The 18,100-nt window shown below is 35.5% G+C and overlaps 1 protein-coding gene across 7 annotated transcripts; it reads left to right on the forward strand.

The window, feature by feature from the left end:
* Positions 1-9,134: 9,134 nt before the first annotated feature.
* Positions 9,135-17,820, forward strand: LOC130464787 (phenylacetaldehyde reductase-like). 7 transcript variants are annotated; one of them, XM_056834001.1, is made up of 5 exons: positions 9,135-9,829; positions 15,032-15,261; positions 16,442-16,848; positions 17,031-17,456; positions 17,541-17,820. In XM_056834001.1, the coding sequence occupies exons 1-3, from the start codon at positions 9,293-9,295 to the stop codon at positions 16,533-16,535; spliced, it is 861 nt and encodes a 286-aa protein (XP_056689979.1). In that variant the 5' UTR covers positions 9,135-9,292; the 3' UTR covers positions 16,536-16,848; positions 17,031-17,456; positions 17,541-17,820. The 7 variants fall into 7 exon arrangements, with proteins under 7 accessions (XP_056689979.1, XP_056689978.1, XP_056689977.1 ...); XM_056834000.1 differs by having other exon boundaries at positions 16,442-16,696; positions 16,788-16,848; positions 17,031-17,807; XM_056833999.1 differs by having other exon boundaries at positions 17,031-17,816.
* Positions 17,821-18,100: the final 280 nt, after the last annotated feature.

The following is an 18,100-nucleotide window of genomic DNA, read 5'->3' on the forward strand; positions in this document are numbered from 1 at the left end:
CATGATCTGGACAGACCAGTTCTGATCTGGATGTGATCTGTACAAATCACTTATGATCTGGTCATGATATTTACAGACCGATTTTGATCTAGACATGATCTGTACAAATTAATTCTTATATGGGCATGATCTCTGCAGATTAATTATGATCTGAACATAAACTGTACAGAGTCGATATTTAAACCAGTTCTAATATGGACATACCGATTTTGATCTGGACATGATCTGTATAAACCGGTTATGATCTGAACATATTGGTTTTGTAAGGATTGAACATGATTTGTAAGGATCGGTTCTGATCTAGACAAGATCTTTGATGATCTGAACATGATCTGGATATTACCTGATCATACCGGTTTTGGTCTGGATATATAATGGTTATGATCTGTGAAAATCAGTTCTGATATGAACATGATCTGATCAAATCGTTTCTGATATGGACTAAATGGTTTTAATTTGGACATGATGAATTTGAATGTTTTGTTAATGTTTTTTTATGCTTTAAATAATAGATTTTAATTGCACCGAAACAACATTCTTTTTTATTAAAGCAATAATAATAATAATAATAATAATAATAATAATAATAATAATAATAATAATAATAATAATAATAATAATAATAATAATAATAATAATAATAATAATAATAATAATAATAATAATAATAATAATAATATGACTGGATGTGACTGGCATCTCTCCCTTTGCAGGTGTGGGTATGAGTTCTTGGGCTCCCGGAGTGGTCTTGCATAATGTTGTGGAGAAGAAAAGGAAGAAGTATTCGTCCAAATGTGAGGACAACGGATACAAGTTCATCCCATTCGCGTTCTCTACATTCGGGGAGTTGGATAAGGAGGCCTTGGATACACTTTCACGTATCAAGTCTCTCTCTATTAGTCACTCCAACAATGTTAAGAGTGGGGCATTTATTTTTCATAAATTGAGCTTTTGCATTCAGAAAGGGGTGGGAGCACAGCTTGTTTCTAGACTCCCATCTAACTTTATGGAATATGTTTACACGTGATTTATAATAATAATAATAATAATAATAATAATAATAATAATAATAATAATAATAATAATAATAATAATAATAATAATAACTATTTGTACAATATTTGACTTTGTTAGCATTTGATTTATAATAATAATAATAATGATAATAATAATAATACGGAGTAATAATAATAATAATAATAATAATAATAATAATAATAATAATAATAATAATGATCGGGTTCGCCATAGCTAGAGGAGTGGGGGCCCAGATTGTATCTCGGCTCCCCTCCAACTTCTTGTAGTCCACTTGATCTTTGTAGCTTGTTAAGCATGTAACGTTTTGGTGTTTTCTTTTAATAATAATAATAATAATAATAATTTTTTCTGATCTGATCTGATTTGAACTTATTTTTTATGATCTGATTAGAAATTATTTTTTCTGATCTGATCTGATCTGAACTTATTTTTTCTGATCTGATCTGATCTGAACTTATTTGTCTGATCTGGTCTGATCTGTTCTGATCTAATTAAAACTGAAATAAGTAATAAGGTCCTGAAATAAGACTGCATGTAGAACTGAATGTCATAGTGTAATTGGTAAGAAGCACGATAATTACGCCATAACTAGGAGTATAAATGACTCAAGTTGAGTAGAATCGAGTATTCCATTAATATGTTGTATATGTTCATGTTTGTTTAACTTGGGAGAGCCAAGACTTGCAACCACACATCCCGGTAAGTGTGGAATAGTCCTCAGATAGTTCATTTTCTAATTGATCAAAGTTCGTAAACTATTTTTTCCCATAAACTATAGAATCTTAAGATTATGAACTCAACGATTAATAAGAATAACTCTCTTATTAATCTTAAGGAAAATAACTCAAAACCTTAAACTCACAATCTCATATGTTATACCACAACTTGGTATCTCCTTATATATAAGATCAAAGAGCATTTTAGACCTTCTATTAGATAACTCCTAAATAAAAGGTAAACTCAAATATTAGATAACTCCTAAATATTAGATATGCATATTTAGATTCTCCTAAATATACTTGGCTTGAACCTCAAGCTATTTCAAGCTTACAACAACATTCTCCCCCTTATGCTTGAAATTATCTTCTCACATCTTGAACTCCAATGAGACTTCTCATCTCTTTAAACTTGATCCTTCCAAGTGCCTTCGTTAGGATATCCTCCTTTTTCTCATTGCCGGGAACATGCTCTACCTCCACCTGTTCATTCTCAACACACTCCCTTTTGAAATGATCCAGTCGGTATCTGTTGGCTTCGTCCATGGAATACTGGATTCTTGGTAAGTGCAATCGCAGATTTATCGTCGACTCGTATGGTCACTTTCTCACAAGATTTTCCAACGACCTTCCCTAGAAGCTCTTGAAACCAGATTGCTTGTTTAGCTACCTTTGTAGCTGCCATGAACTCAGGTTCGCAAGAGGACAACGCCACTGTTTCTTGCTTTTGTGAACACCATGTAATTGGACAATCACCAAGATAGAATATATGGCCCTTTGTGCTCTTACCATCATCAACATCAACATTATGTGAACTATCACTATATTCCATCAAGTTTATCTTGTCCGCACGTTTAAACAAGAGACCGTGAGAAAGTGTTCCACGTAAATACCTCAACACTTGCTTCAATGCTGCTCCATGGTATTCCTTAGGCTCTTGTATGTATCTGCTTAAGACTCGAACACTATAAGACAAATCTGGATGTGTGTGGAGCAAATATCGAAGACATCCTATGCTTTTTCTATATTCCCTTTCTTCGATACCTTTCTCCTTTTGAGATTTAGATAGTTTTAAGTTTAAGTCCACCGGCACATGAGATAGATTACACCCTTCCATTCTAATTTCTCCTAATATCTTTTGTGCATATCTCTCTTGCTTCAGAATAATGCCTCCTTCATGCTGATGCACTTCAATCCCAAGATAATATGTTAATTTGCCAAGATCACTCATCTCAAATGTTTCCATCTCTCTTTTAAACTCAAGTATCGACTTCAAAGATGATCCTGTAACAAGTAAATCATCCACGTACACAGCCACAATAAGGAGTTTCTCTTTCTCTTCCTTTTGATATAGTGATGGTTCCTTTGAACATCTATGAAACTTCAAAACCCCAAGGGTTTTGTTTAGTTTGGCATTCCATGCTCTAGGTGCTTGTTTTAAGCCATAGAGAGCTTTATTCAACTTGTAAACCTTGTCTTCACTTCCTTGGGTTACAAATCCTTCCGGCTGAGTGACATAAACTTCCTCTTTCAATTCACCACGGAGAAATGCAGTTTTCACATCAAGATGATGTACTTCCCAAGCGTTTGAAGCTGCTAGGGTAATGATAAAATGAATTGATCCAATGCGCGCCACCGGAGAAAATACCTCATCATAATTAATGCCATGTCTTTGAACGTACCCTTTCGCCACTAGTCGTGCTTTGTACATGTTGATACTTCCATCAGAATTGCGTTTTATTTTGAACACCCATTTCAACCCGATTGGTTTGATTCCGATGGGAAGATCAACCAAATTCCATGTTTTATTCTTCTCTATCGATGAAAGCTCATCTTTACATGCATCTATCCAAACTTTCAGCTCTCTTGCTTCACGAAAATCCCAAGGTTCGTCGTTTATTACCATCAAGAGTCGTTCACACTCTACCTCAGCAATATGAACGTAATCATTCAAATATGCAGGCTTTATAATAGGTCTTGTTGACCTCCTTAATTGTGGTTGTAACTGTTCTAGATTGCCATCACCATTGTCTTCATCTTCTTCATCCTCAACGTTATCATTCTCTTCTTCCACTCTGTCCATTTCCTCGTTCACCACGCCCTCACTCGTAGCTTGAGTGGCGTGTGTGCTTTCTTCAGTTTCTGATGAATGTTCAATTTCCCTTATGCCTTTATTTCCAAACTCTCCCAAACCGATAACAAACGTTTTGGAATCTCTACCGACTTCTTTTTCCACTTTGTTCCAGCTCCATCCTTTATTTTCATCAAATATCACATCCCGGCTTACTATTATTGTTGTGGGATCTTTTACGGTGATGACGTGTCACGCGTTCCTCTGAGGTATCAAGTATGAGCTGGCACGAACTTCTGGCAACCTGCAAAACAAGAATATTCCCGTAGGAATATTCCCTACGATGCTTAAGTAAGTATAAGCTAGAGAGAGAAGTAATTTGTAGAGAGAAGGCAGAGTAAAAAAAATAGTTTGAGGTTGGTGGGAATGAATTGATTGCCCCCTTTTACCTAGGGATCTGCACTATTTATAGTGCTAGGGTTTCTTGGGAACTGGTCCTACATGATTGGATGCTCTGTAAGATCAAGACACGTGTCCTGCTAAGTTTTGGGGGCCTGATGGTAGACCTGGTGGGCCTCTTAAGCTTTTGGGCCTTCCTTTTTGTGAGATAGCGGAATGGGCTTCTTCTGAGCAAGTGGATCTCATTTGCCTGCTGATGGGTCTTGACCCTGTGTGTGCATGATGGCTTGTGAGACAATCCCGGATTTGCCTGCTGATGGGCCTTTGGTTCTTCCTTTTGGGCTTTCATGGTACAGCCAGGTGGCGTTCATTTTAGGCCACATCAATTATTTTCTTGGTTGTAGGGTCGAATAGACGAACCGAGATGTGATCTCTAAAAATTCTTGCGAAGATATATTTGTAGACGAGCGCAAAATTTCCGAATCGATTTCGGAAACGACGAACCTCCTTCTTGATCTACTACTTCCTCCAATTTTTTCCTCATCTAATAGATCCAATTATAAGAATTATAAGATAATTACGAAGAAAATTGAACAAAACCTAGAAATTTGGGCTAAATTTTAAAAAGCATAGAGAGAAAATGAAGAGAGAGAAAATGAAGAGAGAGAAATGAAAGAGAAACGAACAGAATGTAGATCTGAAATTTTGAAAAATAAAAAGTATAAAACGTATATAAAGTGGGCTAGACACAAATCGCATTGAAAAATCTACAAAACACATAGTAAATCTTTAAAATACATAGTTACTGTAATACGCATCTATCTATATAATATACTAAAATAGAGGAAATCAATGTGGTGATGACATGTCACTCATTGATTCGCTTCTCTTTTGTAATACGGAATATATTGTACGAATATAATATAAGGATTTTAATTAAAAAAAAAGACATACTTCATAGACTTACATAAAAAATGAAATATTGCTGATATGGAGTACATACTAACGAGTATCTATATGAATTGCAATATCCTTTGACATGAAATATTGTTTGGTCCAAAAAACAATGCACTTACAAAATATTATGGAAAACGTGGATATTATCTTATATAAAAAAATTGACAATATGTGTACTATGAAATATAGGAAATTACCAATTGTTTTTACAATTTTTTGATATACAACATCAATTGATATATAAAAAAGACATAAAATGGGTCAGGATGTGTGTAATACCCCGAATTTTCAAGTAAATATTTTAATAATTATCTTTATTAATTTAAATTAATTGATACTTCTAAACTGATTTTATTGAATTTTATTTTTAAAAATTGATTTAAAATATACTAATGAAACCCTAAACCTATCCTAAAGTATAAATACTTGTTCTTTAACAATTTTGCCGTGACTAACATTGTTCTAAAGCAAACTTTCATTAACCTTCACACTCCTCAGCCGTCATCATCGTTCACCATCATCAATCACCCTTTCTCCACCTTTGTGGAATAAATCTGTTACCGAAATTACCTTCTTTTTGAATGAGGACGTTGGCGTCGAAGCCATTAAATTCCTAACAAACACCGCAACTACTACGACGTGTTACCGAAGGAACTCGTCTCTTCTTCACCTCTAGCTCCTTCCATATTGTTCTCGACTGGGAAGATGGTTTGCATTGTTTTTGCGAACAAAGAAATCATGCTGGCATGTTTGAGTATATGAATTATTGCTTTATAATGGTTAGTTTGACTTGGTCTATTTTGGCTTGAAATTAACAAAGAGGATTTTATTGATTGTTTGTTTTGGTTGAGTTTTTACAAGAGGAATTTACCTATAACTTCCGCCTTGATTATGTTACTGTGTTTAACGATTCGCCACACAAGGTAATTTTCAATGTCCATCATCTTTTAGGTCCCGTTAGTAAAAATATTTTAGACATCAAGTGTTTTGTATATGAACTATGTGATTTGAGTTTATGGATACGGTATGTATGAGGTTAGTATTATTATGTAAATCTTAATTGTACTACTACCATTATTTTACGAGACAACTGCTTGGTTCATGTTTTACAAAGCGGGGTATATTAATTAACGTCAACAATTGTTCTTGATATACGTTGACGATGGTGGTAAATTTGCTGACCCTTTTAATATCAATCGTCAGTGGGACAAGTATAAGTCATTATTGAGTTCATTAGCGGGTAGATTATTCGATCGAATGAATGTGATAATTTTATTGTGTTCTTTTTATTTCCTCCAATGAAAAATAAGATTTCAAAATTAATTTTGAATTTTAAAAAGTCGAGTGCCACATAGATAAATAATTAAGTGTCACGTATAAATTTTTATTAATTGATTATTCACATTACGTATATACAATTTCATCAAAAAACAAACACTCTCATAATTAAAAAAAAAATATCTAAAATGAAAAATAAAAAACTAATCCAATATAATATATAAATTGGTATATATATATATATATATATATATATATATATATATATATATATATATATATATATATATATATATATATATATATATATATATAGGGGAGAGATCCGGTGAGAACACCTCCTTATGTGAGAACACCTCCTTATGTGAGAACACTTCTTATGGTGAGAACACTTTTACACTCTCTATGTTCTATATTTGTTCAACAATGTTCTAAATTTTCAAACTCATGTTCTAAATTTATTCAACCATGTTCTAAACTTATTTAACCATATTCTAAATTGGTTCAGCCATATTCTAAATTTATTCAAGCACGTTTAATTTTATTCAAGCATGTTCTAAATTTGTAAGCTCATGTTCTAAATTTATTTAAGCATGTTCTAAATTTATTCAAGCATGTTCTAAATTTTATTCAAACATGTTCTAAATTTATTCAACGATGTTCTAAATTTTCAAACTCATGTTCTAAATTTATTCAACCATGTTCTAAACTTATTTAACCATGTTCTAAATTGGTTCAGCCATGTTCTAAATTTATTCAAGCATGTTTTAATTTTATTCAACCATGTTCTAAATTTTTAACCTCATGTTCTAGATTAATTCAAGCATGTTCTAAAATTATTCAACCATGTTCTAAACTTGTAAGCTCGTGTTCTAAATTTATTCAAGCATGTTCTAAATTTATTCAAGCATGTTCTAAATTTATTCAACCATGTTCTAAACTTATTTAACCATGTTTTAAATTGGTTCAGCCATGTTCTAAATTTATTCAAGCATGTTTTAATTTTATTCAACCATGTTCTAAATTTTTAACCTCATGTTCTAGATTAATTCAAGCATATTCTAAAATTATTCAACCATGTTCTAAATTTGTAAGCTCATGTTCTAAATTTATTCAAGCATGTTCTAAATTTATTCAACGATTTTCTAAATTTGTTCAACAATGTCCTAAATTTGTTCAACCATGTTTTAAATTTGTAAGCTCATGTTCTAAATTTATTCAAGCATGTTCTAAATTTATTCAAGCATGTTCTAAATTTATTCAATCATGTTCTAAATTTATTCAACGATGTTCTAAGTTTGTTCAACCATGTTCTAAATTTGTAAGCTAGTGTTCTAAAATTATTCAATCATGTTCTAAATTTTTAAGCTCATGTTCTAAATTTATTCAAGCATGTTCTAAATTTATTCAAGCATGTTCTAAACTTATTCAACCATGTTCTAAATTTGTTCAACCATGTTCTAAATTTAATCAAGCATGTTCTAAGTTTATTCAAACATGTTCTAAATTTATATTTCGAAGCCACCAAATTGAACTCGATTTTATTTTTTGGAATTGAAAAATCAATTGAAATCGATTTTAATTGTTGAATTCAGATTTCGAAAATCGATTGAGAATGTCGATTAAAATTCGATTTTGAAACCTCCTAACAATCAATTGACTGATATTAGAATCAAAGAAATCAATTTAGAACATGAAACTGGATAAATTTCGGATTAATTTAGAACATGAATTCAGATAAATTGACTGATATTAGAATCAAAGAAAGCAATTGATTTAGAATCTCAGAAAAACGAAATCGATTGATTTAAAATCGAAATCGAAATCGAAGAATCGAAGAATCAAAGAAACCTAAATCGAAGAATCAAAGAAACCTGAGAGTTCGAACTCCGATTCGCGAACCACAACCACCGCGACCGGTGACGAATTTCTGCGAGCAGCGGCGAGCGGCGTGAGGAAAGTAGAAGCGGCAGCGAGAGGAGAGAAGAAGCGGCAGCGTAGAGGAGAGAAGAAGCGGCGGCGTAGAGGAGAGAAGAAGCGGCGGCGATAGGAGAAAGAAACAGCGGCCAGAGGAGAAAGAAACGGCGGCGAGAGGAGAGAAGAAGCGGCGGCGAGAGGAGAGCACAATCGGCAGCGAGAGGTAAGTAGCGGCAGTGGCTAGCGGCGGCGGCAATTGGTGGTGGTGTTCGAATAGGAGAGAGAGGGGAGTTGAAGAGAGAGGGGAGTTGAAGAGAGAGAACGTGAAAATCAGAAATATTGAAAAGAAAAACGTGAAAAAACAATTATATTGGTTTATTTGTTTATAAAAATCACGAAAATGCCATTATAGAAAGTGTTCTCACCGTAAGGAAGTGTTCTCACCGTAGGAAAGTGTTCTCACGAGAGCCTTCCTCTATATATATATATATATATATATATATATATATATATAAGAGTTTTATTTAAACATACCATTTAATAGAATCCGTGCATCGCAAGGGCTAAAATCTAGTATAATAAATAAGAGACTGAAGGAGTCATAACATATCTATCATGTATTAATTTTAATTAGAAGAATATCTATAAGCATTATGGATTATAATTGTGAATAACTGTAATTTAGTTTCCATTCAAAATTAATCTAAATATACTAGTATAGTTACTATTTAAAATCACAAAATAAGTGTCACGTAACAGTTACACATATAGCCCATACAAATTACTCTATTTCCCTGGTCCACACTAAGTTACCGTGGACCACGTTTATATTAGTGTAAACACTTTAAGAATACATTGGAGATTTTCACAAAAACAATAAATAAAATAACAAAGGGACATTCATTTACCGACCAGAATGTCAATTTCTCCTACCGCTGCCGCTGCCGCTGGCGCCAGCAGCACCCCAACCTCCACCGCGGCCATGATGACCGACAAAAAAGCGGCAGTATGCGTAACAGGAGCAAACGGGTTCATAGGCACATACCTAGTAAAGACCCTGATTGAATCCGGGTACACCACCATCCACTGCTCCATCTTCCCCAACTCCTCTTCCTCCCACCTTTTCTCTCTCTTCCCTTCCGCCTCCATTCGCATCTTCGAGGCTGATATCCTCGACTACGACGCCGTTTCGAGGGCTGTTGAAGGTTGTCACGGTGTGTTTCACGTGGCATCTCCTTGTACCTTAGAAGATCCCCGGGATCCACAAGCTGAGCTAGTGGACCCCGCTGTTAAAGGCACCCAGAACGTTCTAGAAGCTTCTAAGAATCACGGAGTAAGGCGGGTGGTGCTCACTTCCTCCATCTCTGCTATGGTTCCTAACTTTGCTTGGCCCACTTCTTTGCCTGTTGATGAGTCTTGTTGGACTGATATTAATTACTGCCGCTCTCACCAGGTTCCCTCTCTCTCCTCAAATCACACTATCATACATTCATACTATCATCAGAAGACTTTATACTTTAACCAACCATGCTAGTAGATACTCGACCATCCCATTAAATGTTTGCTAATTACTTAATTATAATTATAAGGTGTTTCTTCTTTTTTATTATAATTAATTTATGTAATTTTAAGATAATGAGTTATGTTAAGTAAGGCCTTGTAAAGATCAAAGAGTTCAAACTTCAAACAATAGTGAAATTGGAGTGGTTTTGTTGGAATGTTTGAGCCTTCGTGAGAAGGGGAAATCTATTTAATTCAAGTGGAAAATATATATATATATATATATATATATATATATATATATATATATATATTTTGTTTTAAGCTGATTTCTATGATAAACAAAATAAAGTTGAATTGCAATGATAATAATAATACGCCTGCCGCATTTCTATTTGAAGTCGTTCCATAATACGGAGTAGTAGGCTACTGTCTGAAATTTACACCCTCTCGTTTTTAAGCTACACAGTTGATGTTACCATTAACTAAGAATACTAAAGAAAGATTACATTAGTATTGAAGAAATGTAAATTTGAAGTAATAAAGGATAGTCGTGGTATTTTAACAGAACTCTTAAAATTTATACTTTGTTCGTAGGTTATTTGTTTTGATGTGTAATTTTGAATGACAATATAAAATGTCTAGCTTTTTTTATTTTTACACTCTCTGAATTACATTGCCGTAACTTATTGGGTAGTGTTTATGTGTTTACATTTCACAGAAATGGTACCCGGTATCTAAAACATTGACAGAAAAAACTGAAGGAAATAATGCCCTTGGTCCAAGTATGCATTCTATGTTAAGTCTAATAAATACGGTTCAGTATTAATTAACAAATTAATAATTCAGTGAGATCAAGTGAGCTGAATGCCTAGCTAGAGGCCGCTTCAGTTCAAGTGGAATTAATGATATTAATCCACAGCTTACTCTTGACTGAACCCGTAGGGTCACACAAATAGTACGTAAACGGATCAAGTATTTAATGGCATTAGATACTCCATCTATGGATATTCGGAATCGACGGATCTTGGTTTCAGTGGGAGCTGAGATCGTCACAGGCAAGAAATGAATACTCCGGAAACGATGATATTGCCGGAAACGGAAATATGGATCGTATCGGAAATATAAATATTATCCAAGTCGTAGATGTTGCCGGAAACGGAAACATGGTACGTATCGGAAAATATTATCGGAAATGGAAATATTGCCAGAATCGGAAATATTGCCGGAAACGGAAATATTGTCAGAATCGAAAATATTATCGGAATCGGAAAATAATTCCGGAAACGGAAATATTAAATATTTGTTCGAAACGGAAATTAATTCCGGAATCGGAAATATTAAATATTGTTCGTATCGGAAATGAATTCCGGAATCGGGAATTTAATCGGAAGCGTATCGTACGAATTAACATCGGACGAGGCCCGCTAGACGAAGGCCCAGCACGAAGCCAGGCCGTCGCCCAGCGAGCCAACGCACACCAGCGCACGCCAAAGCCTCGACCAGGCCCAGCGCAAGGCCAGGCCCAGCCAAGGCCTTGGGCGCGCGCGCGGAGCACAACAGTGGGCCGAGCGCTGTGCGCCTAGCGTGGGCCGCAAGGCTTGCGCGGGTGTACGGTGCTCGTGCATTGCTTGTGCGGGAATCCTGAAGCAATCAGGATTCGAAGTGTGATTAAATCCTAAAACTATTAGATAATGATTATTTAATTAGAGTCCTAGTAGGGTTATAATTAAATAAATTAGTATCCTAATAGGATTCCAAAACCCTTTCCATAACTCTATAAATAAGTGCCTAGGGTCACATATTTTCAGAGATTATTCAAATATTCAAAGTGAGTTTTTGAGAGAAAATTCAGACACATTTCTTGACTAAAAGTGCCGAAAATTTTAGTACCTTAAGGGCGATTCTAGTTGGTCAATCTTAAGGCGGATCCGGACGTGCTGTGGACTATCTACGGAGGGACGACACTTGGAGTCCTAAAGACTTGTTCTTGTTCGGTTCGGGCGCAGCTAGGGAAGGCACGCAACAAAGAGTATGCATCTAAATTATGCTATATGATTATGTGTAAATAATATGTATTCCTGGCTAAATGGTTTTTCCGCATGATTTATGAATTGTCATATGTATCATAACCTAACAGTGGTATCACGAGCCTCTTATTATTTTCATAATCTAATTGCATGAACATGGTTAAATATTACAAATTTGCAAGAATTAAAAGGGGTGATTAATTTTCGTAATTGTTAATTAATTGCAAATTGCGTTTATTTAATTATACGTACGCAGTTTTTCGGCAGTTTCTTCGTTACTCATCCAAATCGAGTGATTTTTGTGTCAATTCCGCATGTAAAAGGCATTCTAAAATTTTGACAAAAATAGCATTTTTCTGCCGAACCCAGAATTCTCAAATTTGAAGCCTAACTATGACTTTTCGAAGGTTTTAGTTTTTCGAATGCAAAATTTCGTAAATTTAAGATGTTAAATTAAATATTTGCGATTCTTGTTGATAAATCTTGAATTTTTGATTGACCTACTGTATATGTTTAACAAGTTTGAATGCCTAGCCTTGTTAATTATGCAATCTAATTTGTAATTATGATTAATTTGTTGAAAATTAGAATAATTTAGAATTAATTTGATTTTCATAATTAATTATAATTTAATTAGAAACCTATGATTAAAAACCACCATAAAAATTGTAAATTTATGATAAATTTTAAATTTTTTATGACCTAGGCTTGAATCCATAATAATCGGAAATCAATTGAATAATAAATTTTCGATTTTTCGCCCTAAAATTATGAAATTAATATTATTTATTAATTTGTCATTAATTTTAAATATAAATTTTAAATTTTTATGCGATTCGTTCATATAACTTGCACGCACAAAGCAATGGACGCTTCGTGTTACCCTTAAGGGGTGTTGTATAGTGCGGGCATGCGACGACGAGCAAGGGAGCTCGTCGCCCGTGCGGCACGAATGCAATGAGCAGGGGCATGGTGCACGAGCACAAGGCAGCAGCCCTGCCTTGTGTCGTGGGCCACGAGCTATGGATGAATGGGCATGGGCGAAGGCAAGGCATGGCAGTCGCGTGTGGGCAGCAAGCGAGCTGCGCCACAACGCGCACTGCCTCGCGCAAGCGCGCACAGCCTCGCGCGCAGCGACCGCAAGCTCGCGTGCCACGAGCGCTGCGCCCAGCGCTGATCGCGCGCAGCGCGCAATTGCTCGCGCACAACGAGCGATGGCTCGCGTGCATCAAGCGCTGGAGCGCGCGCAGCAAGCGCTTGCGAGCGCGCACAGCGAGCGATGGCTCGCGTGCGTCGAGCGCTGGCGCGCGCGCAGCGAGCACCACTTGTGCGATGGCTTGCGATGGAAGATGCAGCAGCTATGCGACGAGCGCATGGGCTGCGCGCACATGGCCAGCGATGGCTGTGTGCGTGTGGCCCATGGGCGTGCGATGCGTAGGGTGTTTGCGTTGCGATTAGATCGTTTTGAATGTTTAATTTGAAATTTTTCAGTTTACGTAATTTTAATTAATTTTAAAATTAATAATTTAAATTATTTCCTTGGATTTTAATTTTGAATATTGTAATTATAATAAATTTTATTTATTCTAATTATTTTACTAAAATTAAAATCATGAATTAATTTAAATACGACTGAAATTAAATTAAACTTTTTGGATTCAATTATAAATTCATATGAGCTTTAAATTTTAATTAAATTTGTATGTTTCCGGTTAGACTAGAAATACATTTTTATGTTTAAAATTAGTAAAGCATACGAATTTATTGGTTTAAGTGGGAGCCCTTTTAGTCATAAACTCTTGATTAGGTCTACAAATCCTTAAGGTTAAAACAACTTGATTAGAATTAATAAGGACTGAATAATTGGTAGATTATTGGTGCCCTTGATTAATTGCTGCAAATGTTTACGTGATGCATAATGTGTTTTACTAACCAGCTATGTGGGCCATTCATGATAATGAATGGGTGAATGATATATATTGTATATGTACTGTTTTGCAGGTTATGAAGTTACTAGTATGGCCCAAATAGGATAGAAAATATGGTCTGCGCACCATTAATTTGAATGTAATTGGTCTAAAGTACCAAAGTTGTTTTTCAATTCAAATATGGTCTGCGTACCATCAAATAGTTGTAATTAGTTTTAATTATAGCTTATCCTATTTGAAGAAAATGGTGCCTCCCACGGAGATTTTCAAGACGGACTTTGAAGTCAAAGCTTCAAGATGAAGTCGGGCCATACTAGATCACATTTATCTTATGCATGCTTTAAGTTATTTATTGCTTTAAATATGTCTTAATTATGCATGAGATTGTGGCTTGATTATGTTGCATGATTAAGGATTTTAGTTCACTTAAAATCTAACCAACATAGTAAGGGCCTTAAGTTCCAAACTTAAAAATTGAGTTAAAAGGTGCCATGCCAAAATATACACTTGCTTGGATATCATTTACATCAATCTAGTAATAGTTTTCGCTCAGCGAGGTGTTACTTATTGGTCCTAAAGGGGCAAGGTACACAAATAATTGTGAGTACATGTTAGTTTTGGTGAAACTCAACGATATAAGTAAGGAGTCCTTTTATGTCGTGGCAAAATCGATAGGTTTACCTAATAAGTTCTTAGACGTACCTATCAACCAAGAATAGTTTCTAGACTATTAGCAAAAGGCTTTTGCTTACCTACACTAGTGCAAAAACGTTTAATTGCATCGCTGCATTTGCATCGCCAATCTTAACATGTGACGCAAATGATAAATTTTAGCATAAAATTTAGTCATTTGCGTCGCAGCTTTATTAAACAGCGAGGCAAATGACTCTAAAATGCTCCCAGAGTCATTTGCGTCGCAGATTAGTAAAACAGCGACGCAATTTAATCAATCAAGTGCGTCGCAGTTTTATTAATCTGCGACGCAAATGACTCTGAGAACATCTTAGAGTCATTTGCCTCGCAGTTTAATAAAGCTGCGACGCACAGGTGTTTGTGAATTTAATTTTTTCTCAAATTCGCGCTCACCTTTTAATTGTTTTCTTCAATATTCTGACTTGCTCCAAATGACCTAAATCTATCGAAACCAGTTAAGCCCAAAACATCCGTTCTCACCGGCTTCACCCTTCCGTTTACCAGCTTCACTGCCGTCGTCTTCCCTCCTTCTGCGTCGTTCTCTCCTTCCCCTGCGCCGTTCAACTTGTTGTTCGTTCTCCTCTTCAACCTGCTGCTCGTTCTCTTCTTCCCCTGCGTCGTTCAACTCAAACTAATCAGTGTCGCTGCTCCGTGTTAACGCCGCCTTCCACGGCAGCCGCCCACGCCGCCGCCCACTCCTCCGCTCCTGGTCACTGTCTTCTCTCCTCTCCTAGGTATATTTAAAGATTGAATTTTAATTTTGATATTAAGATTGAATTTTTGTGGATATTGAATTTTAATTGTTCATTTTAATTTGAATTGTGCATTGTCTCTTGACTTTTAAGGTTTTGAGTTCGTTTGATTTTTGACGGAAAAATGCACTGATAATTCTTAGAATTTCGTTGTTTAGAATTTTACTTTTTTGGCATTGGACTACTATTCTGTAGGTTTTAGGCACGGAATTGCTATTATTTTGTGAGATTTGGATGTATTTGGGAGAAATGTGTTATGATTTTGATTGTTGTTTAAATTAATTTTCAGCTTCACCCTTATATCCTTGTAGTATTGGTCTTCTGACTTGTATTGGTCTGGTTTCCTGAAAAAATCAAAATGTTGAGAGTGAAGTGCAATTTCTCTTGCTGCAATATATTTTTTATATCATCAAATGTATGGATAATATTAATGCAATTTGCCAAATTCGGTTGCTCTCATTTTTGTACTCCATGTTTTAATTGGGAACTTGTGAAGAAACCCTTTCGTTGGCAACTTGACATTATTTTCTTTATTTTTCTTTCAGGTAAAGAGCTTCACTATTATTTTCTGTTATGTTAAATACTAGATGTTGTTAAGGTCCCGTAAGGATTTTCATGTGGTTGCCACAGAAGCTGTTTGGTAATATGTGCTTGAATATTACGTATACTACCTCCGTAGATGCTGAAGATAACATACAAGAGTTGTTTGTGTTAGGTGTAGAAGCAATCCCGGATTGACAGAGGTTTCCTCTAGTTCTGTTGGCTTCTCCTTTTTGTGTTCTTGTTTTATTTATTTTCTTCAAATTTTGTGAAGACTTAACAAAAGATAGTTGTCGAACACTTGCATATCATTGCATTGAACATGATCGAACACTGTAATTTTCAATTGTTGTTGGTAATTAGATCACGAAACTGGTGATTTGGCAATTAGACATGTAACCAATGTATAAATTTCGTAGTTATGAAGTGGACTCGGAGCAGTTGTCTTGGCATATGCTCCTTTTGGTGATTAAAGTTTCTACACGACCTTTCTTTCTGTGGCAATTTGGAATTACTTATTAGTTACAATCGTTGTCAGAAACTCTGTGGAGTTGGATGTTTTAATAGTGATTTATCGCTTTTTAAATTGGAGTTCACTCTTTGAATAATCTCTAATATGTAGACAGGGCACTGACGTGTCTCTGAAGGATCTTGACTACCTTTTGTCTCTACTTGAGGAAAAGAAGAGAAAGATGGCCGGAGCAAGAAGAAGATAGGGTTTGAAGCCAGTAAACTCGCTAAGAATACAAGGAAATGGTTAAGATTGAAGCCAGTAAACTCGCTAAGAAGCATCCACGTGTCTTGCAGATGGAATGAGCTACTAGGACGGTGGTTGACTGGTACTTTCATTCCGGCAGAAATATTAAAAGTACAAGAGGTTGTGTCAATGAGATCAATCAGTATATTTTGCAACATAATCAGCTTTTGTTGGATCACATAACTGACCTTTGGAGCTCTCTGATGCCCAGTTTGTGTTCTGTGATGTTTACCAAGGCTTCATGCGTATCTTGTCCAACCCTAAACACTATGGTAAGCACTTTCATTACATTACATTGGTGGAACTGTTTTTAACCTATGATCTTGTAACAATGCTGGTTATAATGTTGTACAATACTTAGTGTTACTTATGCAGTTATATATGCATAATTATGTCTCTAAGCTGATTCTGTTGTGATGTTGGTAGTGATGGTATGTGAATTTTTGGGTGGTAGGCATCAAGGAAACAAGAGGAGCATGTTGTGGAATAGGGTGGCATGGAGCAGCATCGGGGTGCGACACCATGGAGATGGTTTGCAACCAAAGTACAGCTCATGTAATCCTTCTAAGGCCGTCAATTATCTGCTGGCCGACTCTGCCTGGTTCGGTCATCCATTGGGTGAAATCTTTCATCCCTTGAGCGTCCGAGCACTGGTGAACATAGCTTCAGCAGCAGCAGCAGCAGCAGGTGTTCTGGCAACAACAGTTATCGATTACAAGCTAGAAGCAGCAGCAGCAGTTCTGGCAGAAGTAGAAAGCAGCAATTCTGGCAGCAGCCAGTTGAAACAAGAACAAAACCAAGCCAGCCTAAAGAGTGTTTATTTTCACCAGTTGCTGGACTTTCTTGAAGTTCTCTGCCTTAACTGTGACTATCACCGTTGGTAATGCATCCCATCTTTGTATTGAAAGTCATATCTTGATTTGTCATAGATTTGATTTCTAACATCTTCCATTTTTATATCCAGGATAGAGATATTTACTTAAACTTTTATGTTTAAAGTGTAGTTAGGTTATCAACATGTTGGTTGATCTATGGTGAATTTGCCTTTTATTGGGTTGTAAACTGTTTTGACAGGTATATATTAATGTATTATAACATTCCCGGTATTGGGGAGGGTCAAATTACAAAGGAAATATTGTCAAAATTTTCACCTAGTTTACTTTTATTTTTATGCTCTGAATATACTAGTACTGAAAGCTGCTTATTTTATTTAATCTATGGATTAAATAAAATCAGCAGCTCATTTTTTTTAGAATATCCAAAAGTCATTTGCGTCGCACTTTAGCTAATCTGCGACGCAAATGACATTTTTTTTAACATATTGAAAAGTCATTTGCGTCGCACATTTAGCTAATGTGCGTTGCAAATGACATTTTTTTAACATATTGAAAAGTCATTTGCGTCGCACATTTGTTAGGTTATGATACATATGACATTTACATAGATCATGCGGAAACAACCATTAACCCAGGAAACATATTATTTACACATAATCATATAGCATAATTTAGATGCATACTCTTT

Source organism: Spinacia oleracea, unplaced genomic scaffold (assembly GCF_020520425.1).
Source record: "Spinacia oleracea cultivar Varoflay unplaced genomic scaffold, BTI_SOV_V1 SOVchr0_001, whole genome shotgun sequence".
Lineage (NCBI taxonomy): Eukaryota > Viridiplantae > Streptophyta > Magnoliopsida > Caryophyllales > Amaranthaceae > Spinacia > Spinacia oleracea.